The sequence below is a fragment of the Varanus komodoensis genome, unplaced genomic scaffold (genome assembly GCF_004798865.1).
Source record: "Varanus komodoensis strain SLA01 unplaced genomic scaffold, ASM479886v1 scaffold13_3, whole genome shotgun sequence".
In the NCBI taxonomy this organism is placed as follows: Eukaryota; Metazoa; Chordata; class Lepidosauria; order Squamata; family Varanidae; genus Varanus; species Varanus komodoensis.
Genome location: NW_025335409.1, coordinates 18,153,932 through 18,167,191, shown reverse-complemented (window position 1 = coordinate 18,167,191; position 13,260 = coordinate 18,153,932). Strand labels below are relative to the sequence as shown.

General features: G+C 42.2%; 1 protein-coding gene across 1 annotated transcript in view; it reads right to left on the bottom strand.

Annotated features, from left to right (window-relative positions):
* SEMA3E (semaphorin 3E) overlaps positions 1-13,260 on the bottom strand; it is a 105,486-nt gene that overhangs the window by 28,389 nt on the left and 63,837 nt on the right. The window contains exons 5-6 of the mRNA XM_044423425.1: positions 8,617-8,736; positions 3,824-3,966 (exon numbers count right to left, since the gene is read on the bottom strand). Coding sequence (XP_044279360.1) covers positions 3,824-3,966; positions 8,617-8,736 — 263 coding nt within the window. The remainder of the gene's footprint in view (positions 1-3,823; positions 3,967-8,616; positions 8,737-13,260) is intronic.

Genomic DNA, 13,260 nt, shown 5'->3' with positions numbered 1-13,260 from the left:
GACGGTACACTCTATGCATCAGGGACACAATATAAGGCTCCCTGAAATTGCCCTCATGCAGCAATGCCATATTATATAGACAAATGTGTTCCATTTGTCAACAGGGTCACACAGAGAGTTATCCTGGAATCAGCAACCTGAATTTTAGTGAATGGTCAGAGATTCTCTGTACCTCCTGGTTGAGCTGCATGGCAAAGCATGTATCATTATGAGGTCAGCATACAAAAGCCATTGTAAGTGGTGCTTGCAACAGAGAGATCAGTCCTAAGACCCCATATCTCAAGCTACTACTCTTTGCTGAATAACCAGTTGAAATGCAGGATTTCAGGACTGGTCTTTGAAACCATACATTGCTTATACAGGGTATGTTACTCTTCCAGAGCTCATTGACTCAGACCACAGAGAGCTTTCAACATTCTCATTAAAAACTGTGGTTTTGTAAGTATTTTTAATTAAAATTACAGCTATATCCAGTGTTTAATGTCCAGATATTATTAATCCCTTTAAAGTGATTACTCAGTTTTGGCAAGTCAGTGAGCCAAATATGTTAGCCAGCTACATTCTTTGTTTTATTAATCACCTTAGCATTAGCTCAGAGAGATTAGGAAAGAACTCTTGCAGTTGTTTATTTCAAAAGCTAATGACTTCACTGAACTCAGTCTGAGTGTATTAAATCTGGGAGTATTAAGTTTAAAGTCTGAAATTGGGCGGTTTGGTAATGCATGCAAAACTGAGGAATGGAAAGGAGTTTCTACAGTTTATAAATATTTTTCCATGAAGGCACAAAAGGCCTTGTATGGTTGGAAAAGAGGAACTTCAGTAACCAACAAACCTCTGAAGAAACAGATGCAGAAGTGTACTCCTTGCCTTTTCTTCAGAGGGTAACTTTCCTTTCCAGAGTCAAGCTCTAAGAACCAAAGTACACGTTAGGCTTATTGTACAGTATGCAGCCAAGCCTGCTGGGTTTATTTACTCTTGTGCAAGTGTGTCTTCATTCCCCCATTTATATTGGGCCCATTCACTCTGGGAAGCAAGGATTAAATCTTCCTCCACCCACCTATCTGACCTCCAAAATTTGACCAACTTCAGGGACAGAACTTTAAAAAAGAATAAAACATCCATTGGTGAGAGTGGAGAAATATTCTTCTTCCTTTAACTCCCACAGTGGCTGTGATTTAACATGTAATTACAAGGAAAAAAGGGTGGGGAGAAGTTTGATCTTCCACTACTGCTTTACAGTGTCCCCACATGTTTACATAGGAGTGAATGACCTTGGAGGCACAGCTATATGGCATGTAATTCATGTAATATATTGTTCGGTCCTTAAATGACCAGTTCTGCACATTTGCACCCAAAATTGGCTGTGGCTGTGCCAACTGCAAAGCATCCAAGATATTACTGAGTCCCTTTAAAAGGTTCACAAATCTTAGTTTTTTAATCAATAAAGTATAGGATGAGTGGATGAATATATGTGTGTTCCTTAAAGAAGAAGACTATATAAGTGGGCATTTATGAACTGCTGTGTGGAACAGGTGGAGAGGTTAGTTAAATATATTACATTAAAAATAAAGTCCATAAAATGAAGGAAGGGGCAAAGCTGACTGAAGCAAAGCCTAATTTGCTGGTATGTCTGGTACATCTGTCCCAAAATTATTAAGCCAGAAGCAAGCTGGACTCACTCCAGGGCTAAAAGACAAACTCCTTGCATATGTATCCATATCTCACTCCCGTCCACATAATGGGTGGGCAACCTGTGGCTCCCAAGATGTTTTGGACAACAAGTCCCATCATGCCTTACCATTAGCTATGCAGGCTCATGCTGATCCACACTGTAGGACAAAACATTCCACAGTGTGGATCAGCACTACATCCTACACGTTGTCCTTCTCAGATCAATGCAAAGAGAATCTGATTAGTCCTAACTGGATTTGGTAATGTGAACATAATGGCTATTTCGCACTCTCCTGTTTAATCACCTGCACTTATTTAACAATGCCACAAAAGATAATGGCAAGATGGATGACAGAAGCAGCCTAACCTATGTGTGTTGAGCCAGAAGTGTCTTCCATAAAGTTGAATGAGACTTTCCCATGCAATCCCATGCACATTCACTTTGGAGCAAGTCCCATTTAACTCAGTGGCATTTGTGTTTCAGTGGACAGGCACAGGATGGGATTGAGAAGCATGCTGATATGAAAGAAAGTCCCATGGAAACAAATTGGACTTTTTTCTGAGAAAACCATGATGATGATAAGACTGACCTCTCCCCCTCCTCCCCCAGACCAAGTCAGACTCCTTGGTTTCTTCTGTTAGGCTTAGTGTAGAGATGTCATTTTATTTTAATCCAGGTGAGGCAGTGGCTGTGCTGAACCGGTGCTTGGCCGAGGTAAGGGAATGGATGAGGGCCAATAAACTGAAACTCAACCCAGACAAGACGGAGGTCCTGTTGGTTGGCGGATCGGGTTTCGGAGAGGGTGGATTTGACCTGGTCCTGAATGGTGCAACACTCCCTCTTAGGGATAAGGTCCGCAGCTTAGGAGTACTCCTCGACTCGGAGCTTTCTTTGGAAGCTCAGGTGACAGCGGTAGCGAGGAACGCCTTCCTTCAGCTTCGGCTGATTAATCAGCTGCGCCCCTACCTGGAGTACGACTGCCTGGCCACGGTGACACACGCGCTGGTGACTTCCTGCCTAGACTTCTGTAACGCGCTTTACGTGGGGCTTCCCCTGAAGACAGTCCGAACACTTCAAAATAGAGCTGCCAGGTTGCTGACGGGGATGGGGCGTTATGCTCACATGACTCCAGTCCTCCGTCAGCTTCACTGGCTTCCCATTGAAGCCCGGGCCCAATTCAAGGTGTTGATTATGACCTATAAAGCCCTAAACGGCTTGGGTCCTGGCTACCTGAATGAGCGCTTACGTCCGTATATGCCCGACTGCCCTTTGAGATCTGCGGGAGAGTCCCTTCTCTGGGAACCCTCCATGAAAGAAATTAGGAGAGTAAGTACCCGGAGGAGGGCTTTCTCTGCGGTGGCGCCCAACCTATGGAATTCACTCCCCAAAGAGGTCCGCCTGGCACCGTTGTTACCGGTTTTTCGGCGCCAGGTAAAGACCTTTTTATTTAAACATCATTTCAATTGTTAAAACATATGATCTGGCCTGGGCAACTTCTTCTTCCTTCTCTTTCTCCTCCTATATTTTTATTTTATACTAATAATTTTAATTTTATATTTGTAAATCAATGTATTTTTTGTATTCTTATATTTAATGATAATTTATTATGTACTATTGTATTTCAATGTATTTTATCATGTTGCAAGCCGCCCCGAGGTTTCGGCAAGGGGCGGCATAGAAATGTTTAATAATAATAATAATAATAATAATAATAATAATAATAATTTTTTCCCAAAAGCTCTGAGTGAAATCTGGAAATGGAGTTAAGGTAAGGAGCAAAGTCAAATGTTGCATACAGCCCTACACTCAGCTCGCTGCTTTCTTTCTGTGGGTCCTTCTCTTGGTTCCTTTTATGTTTCCCTTCATGTTTTCTTTTATGTCACTCATTTTGGATGAGTTCTACAATGCATAGCTGACCTATGCCAGAAGCACAGTAAAGTGGGTGGCCACAACCACATCAGTAGATATTTTGACTCCTTGATATGGAGTCTGGGGTTAAAATTAGGATTCAGGTTTGGTTTGTTTTAACATATTCTATTTTAGCTTGGCCCTTATTTTATGTTTAGCTTTCCTGATGGTAAAGCCTCCAAAGCTACAGGCAAAAATCAGGGACATATTGTAAGTTAGGGGTAATCATCAAAGGATTCTTACAGCACACACTCTTCCCACTCTGGAGTAGATAGCATGAGTTCCTGTCTCTGCCTCTAAGGCTTTCTCAGTAAAGAAGAAGTACACCTTGTTGTCCTCTCGGTCTTCGTTGTCTGGAATCACATAGGAGCTAACAAATTTAGGTTCTTTAAAGAAAGAGAGAAAGAGAGATGAATAAGTTTATTTAAGGAAGACCAGTGATAAACATACACATTTCACACAGACAATTTTAATGAGATCTAACTGTTCAGTTTTTCCTGACTGTGTTTTTTCCTCATGATATTGAGATATATTGTATTTCTACTTACATTTTAGTAATTATTTCTAAATACACATCTACACATATATGTTAACATATACAAATGTAGCTGTGTTCTCCTTTAACCTCTTTTTTTTTTAAGTGATGTATAAGTAGCCACCCCAGTGCTTCCTAATGTTTTGGTCTCGGACCACAATTCAAGATCTTTTTGATATCTTGAATTTTGCACTACTTTTGAATCTGTTTTAAGTTTAGTTTCTAGTATACATATGCATCATAAGTAATGGAGCAAAGCAGAAAGACTTGGGATTTTATATTTGAGGAATTTACTTTTCTCCTGTGATTTGATTTCATTTATTATTATTATTACATTTATTATAGCACATTTTGGTACTGTCCAACAGCCAAATCAGGTGCTTTACATGGTGCCAACATCCTCCAGGGCCTCTCCTGAGCTTTTATAAGCATTTCTGCCTCTTTTTGTAGAAGAAGCATAATGAGCTATTAAAGGGCAGGCACACTATAAAATGCTACAAAATGGCTGGATAGTTTTGTAATTCAGCTGTGTAGCAGGGCCACCTTGAAATGGGGCATGGGCTAAGGCAGGGAAAGAAACTCGGGGCAGAGTGAAGAAACAATATTCAATCTGACAAAGAATATGGAAGCAGAAGCCCCAGCAGAGTGATGAGTGAAAACAGGATAAAGGGTTCATGTAGTGAAGTCCTTAGGCTCTAGAAAGTGCAGTCATAGGTGTGGAGGCTATCCCAAACTGCAGCTTGCTAAGGCCAAGGTTATGTGAGCACACCTTAAACTGAATGGAAGATTTTACCCCCAACTCAAAGCCAGTGGTACTTTATGCTCATGTAGCAGTCAGCAGCTCAGCAATGGGAAGGGAAGGGAAGGGAAGGGAAGGGAAGGGAAGGGAAGGCAAGGCAAGGCAAGGCAAGGCAAGGCAAGGCAAGGCAAGGCAAGGCAAGGCAAGGCAAGGCAAGGCAAGGCAAGGCAAGGGAAGGGTGACCCTGCTGATTCCACTCCGCTAGCCAAAAAGGCTATAGGGGGTTGCGTTCATCTCCGTTTATTAGGCCATGAGCCAGCACTGTCTGAAAATGTTCCTGTGGTCATGTGGACATGACTTCACAGGGCTCTGCTTCATCCCCAACAAAGTGGTACCTATTTAACTATTTGCATTTACATGCTTTCAAGTTGTTAGGTTGGCAGAAGCTAGGGACAAGACAGTGGATGCTCACCCCATCACGTGGATTTGAACTGCCAACCTTTTGTTCAACAGCCTAGTGGCTCAACAGCTCAGTGGTTTAACCCATTGTGCCACTGCAATTAATCGTGTGTGTGTGGGAGGGGAGCAGAGTAATCATGGATGAACTAGAAGTAAACCGCATTGAATCCAATGGGATTTGGGTGAACCAAACTTGGGAACAACATCGAAAGAAAGCCAATTTCATGAAATCATTTTTCTTTCCATTACTGAGTAAATGCCATTGATTTTTGCTTGAATTGCTCTTTTTCTACAGCTCTGCCTTAACTACAAACACGCACGCACATTTGCAGTATGCTTATCGTAAACAAGAAAAGAACAGCAGAGGCATAACCACCACTACGTTCTCTAAGGGGACAAACAGACAAACTTTAAAAACTGTTTCATGTGAGTGAAATCTTCTCTGAACACATGGAGAATATCACTTTGGAAAATATTTGTGTAGCTCCAACATAGTTATCAGCGTTTTTTCATACATGCACAAAACAACTAAGATCTTTTTCCAGTCTCCATCCCTGGGGCTCATTTATTCTTCTTTATATTAGTCTGAAACTTGGCATGGAGTTGATGCAGCCATATGTGGCTCTATACAAAACAAGACTCAAAATCACTGAGCTGTATTCCTTTGGCACAGGGAGTAAGAGTGAGATGTGAGAGCTTTAATAGAAGGATGTGCAGGTTGAAAGCATCTCACTGCTTTTGTTGCTAAATCAGAACCATGTGAATACTCTGATTTGACTTTGTCATAATCAACCAGGCAGTAAGGTTGGTTGCCCTTGGGGAAGCTCTGGATTACCTCTATACATCTTATAGAGTAGTCAAAGGAATTATAGGTATAATTCTTTGACTACTTTGAATCGTTTGGTTATTAGTCTAGAAGGTTCCTACAATGTACCTGACAAAAACATCAGATCCTTGGTCAAGGATAATGCAAATTAAAGTTGAACAACAGAAAGCTGAAGAAGGTGAGAAAACCTGATTATGCATATGCTGACTTCCTGTTTCTACTGCATTTTGGGAGGAAGGCCATAAACAAGGGCATCTTGGGAAAGAATCTCATTCTGTATTTGCAGCATATGCATCTCCTTCTACACTCCTTCTCCAACCTTGTGCAGTACTTTAGGAGGAATTCTTGTGGAGGAATTTGAAGTACAGAGCAAGAGAACAGCATGGGATTTTCTTTCTGTAAGAGCATATGTTCCCTATGCCCAATTCTGAGGATCCCGTCTTTACCCTACACAGCTTGTCCCACACACTGGTGTCTTCTAACTTTTTGCCACATTTTTGATGCACTTGATCTTGCCTATATCTGGATCCCCTCTATCATCAACATTCTTGGGACAAATTCCAGGCATAAGAGGCGCAAAGGAAAATGACAGCCACCTTTCATGAGCAGCCAAGGAAATTGCCTAATCCTTTGCATGTTTGGGCAGAAGAAAGACTCACTATGTTCAAAGGATGTTATGTCCAGGTAAGGCTACAAAGGACTGCAATCTGGGGAGATCTTCCAGAGCCCATGTTCAAAACAGCCTGTAGTTCGAGGAGCATTTCAAAGAATGAGCCAGTTCACAATGTCCAATGCATGCCAGAAGAACTGGTGTGCACTCGCCTGCTCTCCCATGATGCGTAAGAAAGAACATGTGTGGCAGCCATTACAGATGTGCACCCATGTACACATAGGCCCAGACTGTATGCCTTCCCTATGCCTTTTTCTCAGGGTAACAGCCACACATGTAGAAACATGGAAACAGAGCGAGTCAGAAGGGGCCTTCTGGGCCATCTAGTCTGACTCCCAGCTCTAGCTGGCTCTGCTCACGACATGCCCACCATGTTTATGTCTAGTGTATCTTTGAACACCCTCACTGATGGGGCTTTAACCACCTCCTATGGAAGCCCATTCCCTTGGGGTCCTAACTGTCAGGAAGTACTTCCTGGCATCCAAATTGAACCTTGGTTCCCTGAGCTTTACTTCGCTGGAGTGTGTCCTGCCCTCCTCTGCAGGGGAGAACAGGTCTCTACCATCTCCATGTGACATCCCCTCACATATCTGTACGTTGTCAATGGATCCCCTCTGAGTCTCCTCTTCTCTAGGCTGAAGAGACTCAGTTCCCTCAGTCTCGCCTCATACCCCATCCCCTGCAAACCGGCCACCAACCATCCTGTTGTCTCCTGCCCACTTCTGTAGTCTGTCCAGATCCTGCTCCTCAGTTGTGGCCACTGCCCCCATTTTAGTATCATCTGCAAATTTGATCAGCAGACTATTCACACCTTCTTTCATGTCGTTGATGAAAAGATTGAACAGGACTGGCCCCAGGACAATGCCCTGGGGGACCCCACTTGTCACTGGCTGCCATCCTGATGATTCCCCACTAATGGTTACCCTCTGCTTTCGGTCTCAATCATGCCCTAATCCATTGGACAGTGCATTGGTCTCCTCAATTTCTCCACCAGGATATCAGAGGGCACTTTGTCAAAGGCTGTGCTGAAATCCAGGTAAACCACATCCACTGCATCCCCTCCATCTAGCCACCTTGAAACCTTGTCATAGAATATACCTTACTTAGGTGTGGGCAGAGATAGAGAATGCCTCTGCACTGTTCTCATCTGCAGCATCCTCTGGCAGCTCATTTAGCTCTTTTTCAGGTCTCAGACAATTCTTCCTCTCTAGTAAGCCCCCCTGCTGCCCCTCAAAACTGCAAGGCTTTTTTAAATGACCTCTTTAGTGCTCTGTAAAGCACCCAAAAGGTTTTCATTAACTGGCAAACAAGCAGACATAACTCTTTGCTGTTCTGCACCTGCTCAAGATGCAATTTTTAAGATGATGATGAAAAAGAAGATGGTGATTGCTACTACTGCAGTGGTGATGGGGAGGTGTGACTTATGGTGAGGGATGGGTTAGGATCAAAAATGGTTGCCAGACACCTGCCCTATAGAATTAGCTAATATTGTCGGGAAGGAGATTGGGCCATAGGAGCTATTGGCATTCCCCAAAGTGATCAAAAGCCTACTTCTGAATGGATCCACCATACAACTCCATGGGCCCTGACACAGCAAACACCCATGTCGGAAGCCTTCCTCACAGTGCCATTTAATGTTCTGAATACTGGCTGCTCATGAGTTGCATGGCTTTGGGGTATGATGGCGACAGAGGACTTTCCGTGCAGCTCATATTGCTGTAGCTTAGCTTTCAGGGTACATCTGCTCTAGCTGGGGAAACACAACATAATTATTTTTTGATAAGGATTTCTTACGGACCCCTTGTACCTTTCAGGAGACGGTCATCATCTGGCTCAGTCCGGATGTGTCCTGTGCGACCCATGGTGCGGAAAACTGCAGCATCTCTCCCCCAGTAGTCATTGTAGAGCCCAGCAAACAATTCTCCACCTGAAAGTCAGAGGCATTCAGAGTAAGTGAACAGGCCTGCGATTCTTACACAACATGCTGTATGATGATGCATCTGACAAGTTCTCTAAACCACAGAATCAGGTGAGTGCAGTTTTACCTGGACTGTACCACTTCAGAGTTCACGGGACCTTCCCCCATAACTCCTCAGGTCCTAACCACTAAACCCTTCCTGTGTGTTGAAACCTAGCACGCCAGGTTGAACTTCTCCGAGGCATGGTGTGTTTAATGTTCTCTCTCACACACATACACACATTCCATATTCACCTGGAATACTCTTCCAAGCCTCAATTGTAGTTGAAAGTGTTACAGTCAAGGAAAAGTGATGCCCACTTGATTCAGGAAGATACATATATAAACCTGGCCTAAAATATGAAGATGTTTCCAAGTAGTAAGAGTAAAACTTACCAGGCACTGTTCAAGGAATACAAATGAAGACAGGAACTCAGCACATAAACTTCTACTTAAATAACAGAAAGGCAATTAAGATTTTGAACAGTTGATTTTTCTGGCTTTTAAGAAAGGGATTGTATAACTTAGTGGTTTCAAAGTGTTTCTTTTCATCATTCATTTATATATACATATGTGTGCACCACTAGATGGCACCCATACATCACAAATAATGGGAAACAAATTATACCATGGAAAGAAAATTAACTCTTCATTTTTCTAAATCAATCTCTGTGGATATTTTCTCCTTTAACAAAGATCTGTTTACCTTTTAAAACTTTAACCAAACCAAACCACAACAGTTTTGACTGATATCACTGGTAGGATTTTAATATTAATCATCACTGTTGTATTTTCTGAAGCACTTGCAATGTTTATTTGCTGCTTACAAGAAGTGTGAGTTTCATTTCAGTTTCAGGGATGCATCTGGAATGGATGATGCTGTAATTCTCAATAATGCTTCTGAACAGCTTGTCAATGTAGAGCATCATGGTAAACTCAGAGATATTTTCTAGCCCCAGAAGCCCACCTTGTAGCAATGCTGCCAACTTTTGTAATTAGTCCATTTGTTGGTTGAGACTCATCTGATTGCAGTGAGTATCTTTGTAGTGAGTTTTGATGACTGTTATAGGAATTCATTATTGATTTTGAAACAGACTGATTTTGAAACATTGGAATACAGTGATTCTGCATCTAAACTGCAGCATTTCTCTTCATGCACTGAGGTTGGTTTAACTCTTATCTTCCAGGAGGAGATGAGATGATGTCATTGAACTCTTCAGGGGAATGCTAATATTTGAACTCTGTCAACAAACTAGTAATACTCAAAAACAGTCACATGGGTCCTATACATGTAAATAGACTGAACCATCTGTTTTACTTTCATACACTGTTTGGTGAAGACAAGTAAATATTATGTAGAAAGGCCACATGGAACAAGCAGTCCGAAAGGAGTATATAATATGCTGATGGATAGTAATAGGATGCATCACACAATTCCAGACTACAACTCCCAAGAGGCAACTTGATATTGCACATGTGCAATAGCTCAGACACAGACACAGAACAAGATAGCAAATTATACAAGAACTCTTATCCAAGATTAGAGGGATGGATATGTTGCTTTCTGAGGAAATAACAAATTCATTTCTGGTAACTTTGTAGTTACCCACATGCAGTTTCACCTTAGTCTTTATTTAATAGAGAATGGATATTGATTTGAAACACAGACATGGTATTGAAATAGAACAATATATCAGCAAATGAATCGACAAATAAACAAGAGCAAGAAAATACTCCTAAAATCTAATCTCTGTGTAAATAATTCCTTCATTCCTCAGCTTCATGGGCTGCATTATTGTTTAAAGAGCCCAAATGGCATGATCCATGCACAAGAGGGAGGCATCAGCATGAAAAATGAAACAGTAAAGTTTGCAGAAGCACAAAAATGAACTAAGTGGGAAAAATGAACTGTGGGAAAATGGGAAAGGGAAGGAGCAGCAAGAAAATGCAGGCACAATCATCCCTCCTCAGACAGGGAGACTTTCCCCTTCTGGGCATCTTCTCCAACTGAGAAGGGAAAGCTTTCAAGTGTTGGGTTGGGCTGGCTGACAAATTGTTTCAGGGCTTCACTAATTAATATTAGCCATTCCTTAAACATGGCTTGTTGTACATGCGCTAGAAGCTAGAAATCCTTTCAGAACATTTCCATTCAACAAATATTTCAGCCTGAGTTTAAATTTGGGATGTTGATGTTCCCAAATGATGATAATTTGGATTGGTATTATGAGGTTTGAAAATGAATATCTCTATTCCCACTTTTCAGGGAATACTAATCATGGCATGTAGGTAGATCAACATTCACTGAGTTTTCAGTCATCCACAAAATTTTGCCTGGCATCGTTGCTATCACACATGAAAGCCGATTTTTGTTGCACTTTCAAAAATTCAGTACAGTGGTACCTTGGCTCACGAATTTAATCTGTTCCATGACTTTGGTTGTGACCCAAATTGGTCATGAGCCATGTTAAATTTCCCCATAAGGTTCAATGTAAATAAGGTTAATCCATTCTGTAACTATTCTTTTTAAATCAGGAAAATGTGAAGCAAAGTGACAAAGAACAACAAAGATTGTGGCCATCTCCCCCTCCCCACCCTGAGCACAAGTGCAGCCATCTCCCCGCTCCCCCCCCCCCCCAGCATGACCGAGATCACACCTGTCATCACTGCATGTGCCTGTCATCCCGATGCACTGGGTGGGGAGAAAGAGACGGGTATGATCATGCTGGCGGGAGGTGGAGATGATCGAGATTGTGGTTGTGCTTGTGCAGGAAAGCCGGGCGCAATCATGGGTGCGCTCCTGCAGGAAAGGTGGGCATAATCAGGGACACAATCTCGGCCAATCTTGCTGTTGTGGTGGGGGGGGAGATGGCTGAGATTGTGCCCATCTTTCCTGCAGGAGGGCGCTCATGATCACGTATGTCTTCTCTGCATGAACGCAACTGCAATTGTTGCCACCTCCTCACTCAGGAGAGGGGGAGATGGCTGTGATCCTGGTTGCCAGCCAATGCGGAGTTCGTGACCCACATCAAAATTTTCATGAAATTTTTGTTTGTGACCCAATTTGGTCATAAACCAAGGCATTTGTGAGCTGAGGTACCACTGTATACTGTAGACTAGACTTTTATAAGAGGTTTTCTGCAAGTATGTCCTTTATCAAGCTTGCATCCAACTACAGACATTACTAGAAGAATTAAAGGTGTGTGTAAATTATGAAACAAATTCCTAAATGAAGTTTTTGAACCTCAGTGGATCTGAGGAAGCTCATATTGGTCTCTATAGGGTCTTTATTTTGCTTGCTAGTTGCGAAGTTGTGTCTGACCCATCACGACCTCATGGACAACATTCCTCCAGGCCTTCCTGTCCTCCACCATCTCCCGGAGTCCACTCAAGTTCACACCAACTGCTTCAGTGACTCCATCTAGCCACCTCATTCTCTGCCATCCCCTTCCTCCCAATATACAGGATCCTCCCATTTGGGGATATGGTGAGGAGGATTTGAGCATTTGCAATGGCATTTTCACTTTGTGCACTGCAGTTCTCTTTCTTATGGAAGACAACCTGCAAAGTGTGTGTGCTTTGAGATGATGGCTTCTGATTGCGAGTCACATATGAAATATAGCCTGTAGACTCTCTTCAATATTCTGCTAGATGTGGAAAAGGCTTATTTTAGGTCAGCCTTTCCTAGCAGGATGCCCTGAAGATGTTTCAGTCTTGCTTCACTGGTCAGAAGTATTAAGGGTTGTACAACTGTCATGTACATCTGGAAGACACCAGGTTGGGGAACAATTCTTTACATATGGTGCCACATACATCTTGTCAAAAACAGAAGGTCAAATTCAAGATACACTTGAGTCTTTCAAGATCCTCAGTGATTTCAACAGAGTATGTTGAAATACACAGGTAACTCTACAGTTGCATCAATGGGGACTCTAAAGCCATCATTTTGACTGGGTCATGTCTAAAAATAAAGGTAATGTATGAAAACAAATGGAATACAGCATATTGGCAATGTTTCAATACTACACACTCTTCAGGTCATATCTAGTTGTGTGTGTGTGTTTGCATGAAATAGCTTAGAAACAGCAGCTTAGAACAACCAGAAAATTAACAGAAACTAGGAATTCTGACCACATTAGGCTTGAATTGCTCAATGGTATGATCAGGAAGTTTTTGGGACAAAGATAAAATGATGCCTTGAGGGGCAAAATTGCTTGAGAACAGGTTGCATGAGAGAAACCTTCTCCAAATCTACCTAGCTAACCCTAAGACCATCCTCAAAGATTTTTCCTGGAGTGCTCCCATCAAGTGAGATGAGGCAGGCAACCAGTATGGAGCAGGTGCTTCCAATACTGGCAATTCAGTTAAGAAACAGCCTCCCCAGAGAAGCTGATCTTCATGGGCATTTTGGTACAAAGTGAATATTCAATGAGGTCTTTTAAATAATTTTGTTTGAAAGGGCTTGTCAGTTTAAAATTGTGTTTTTAACTTAAGCAT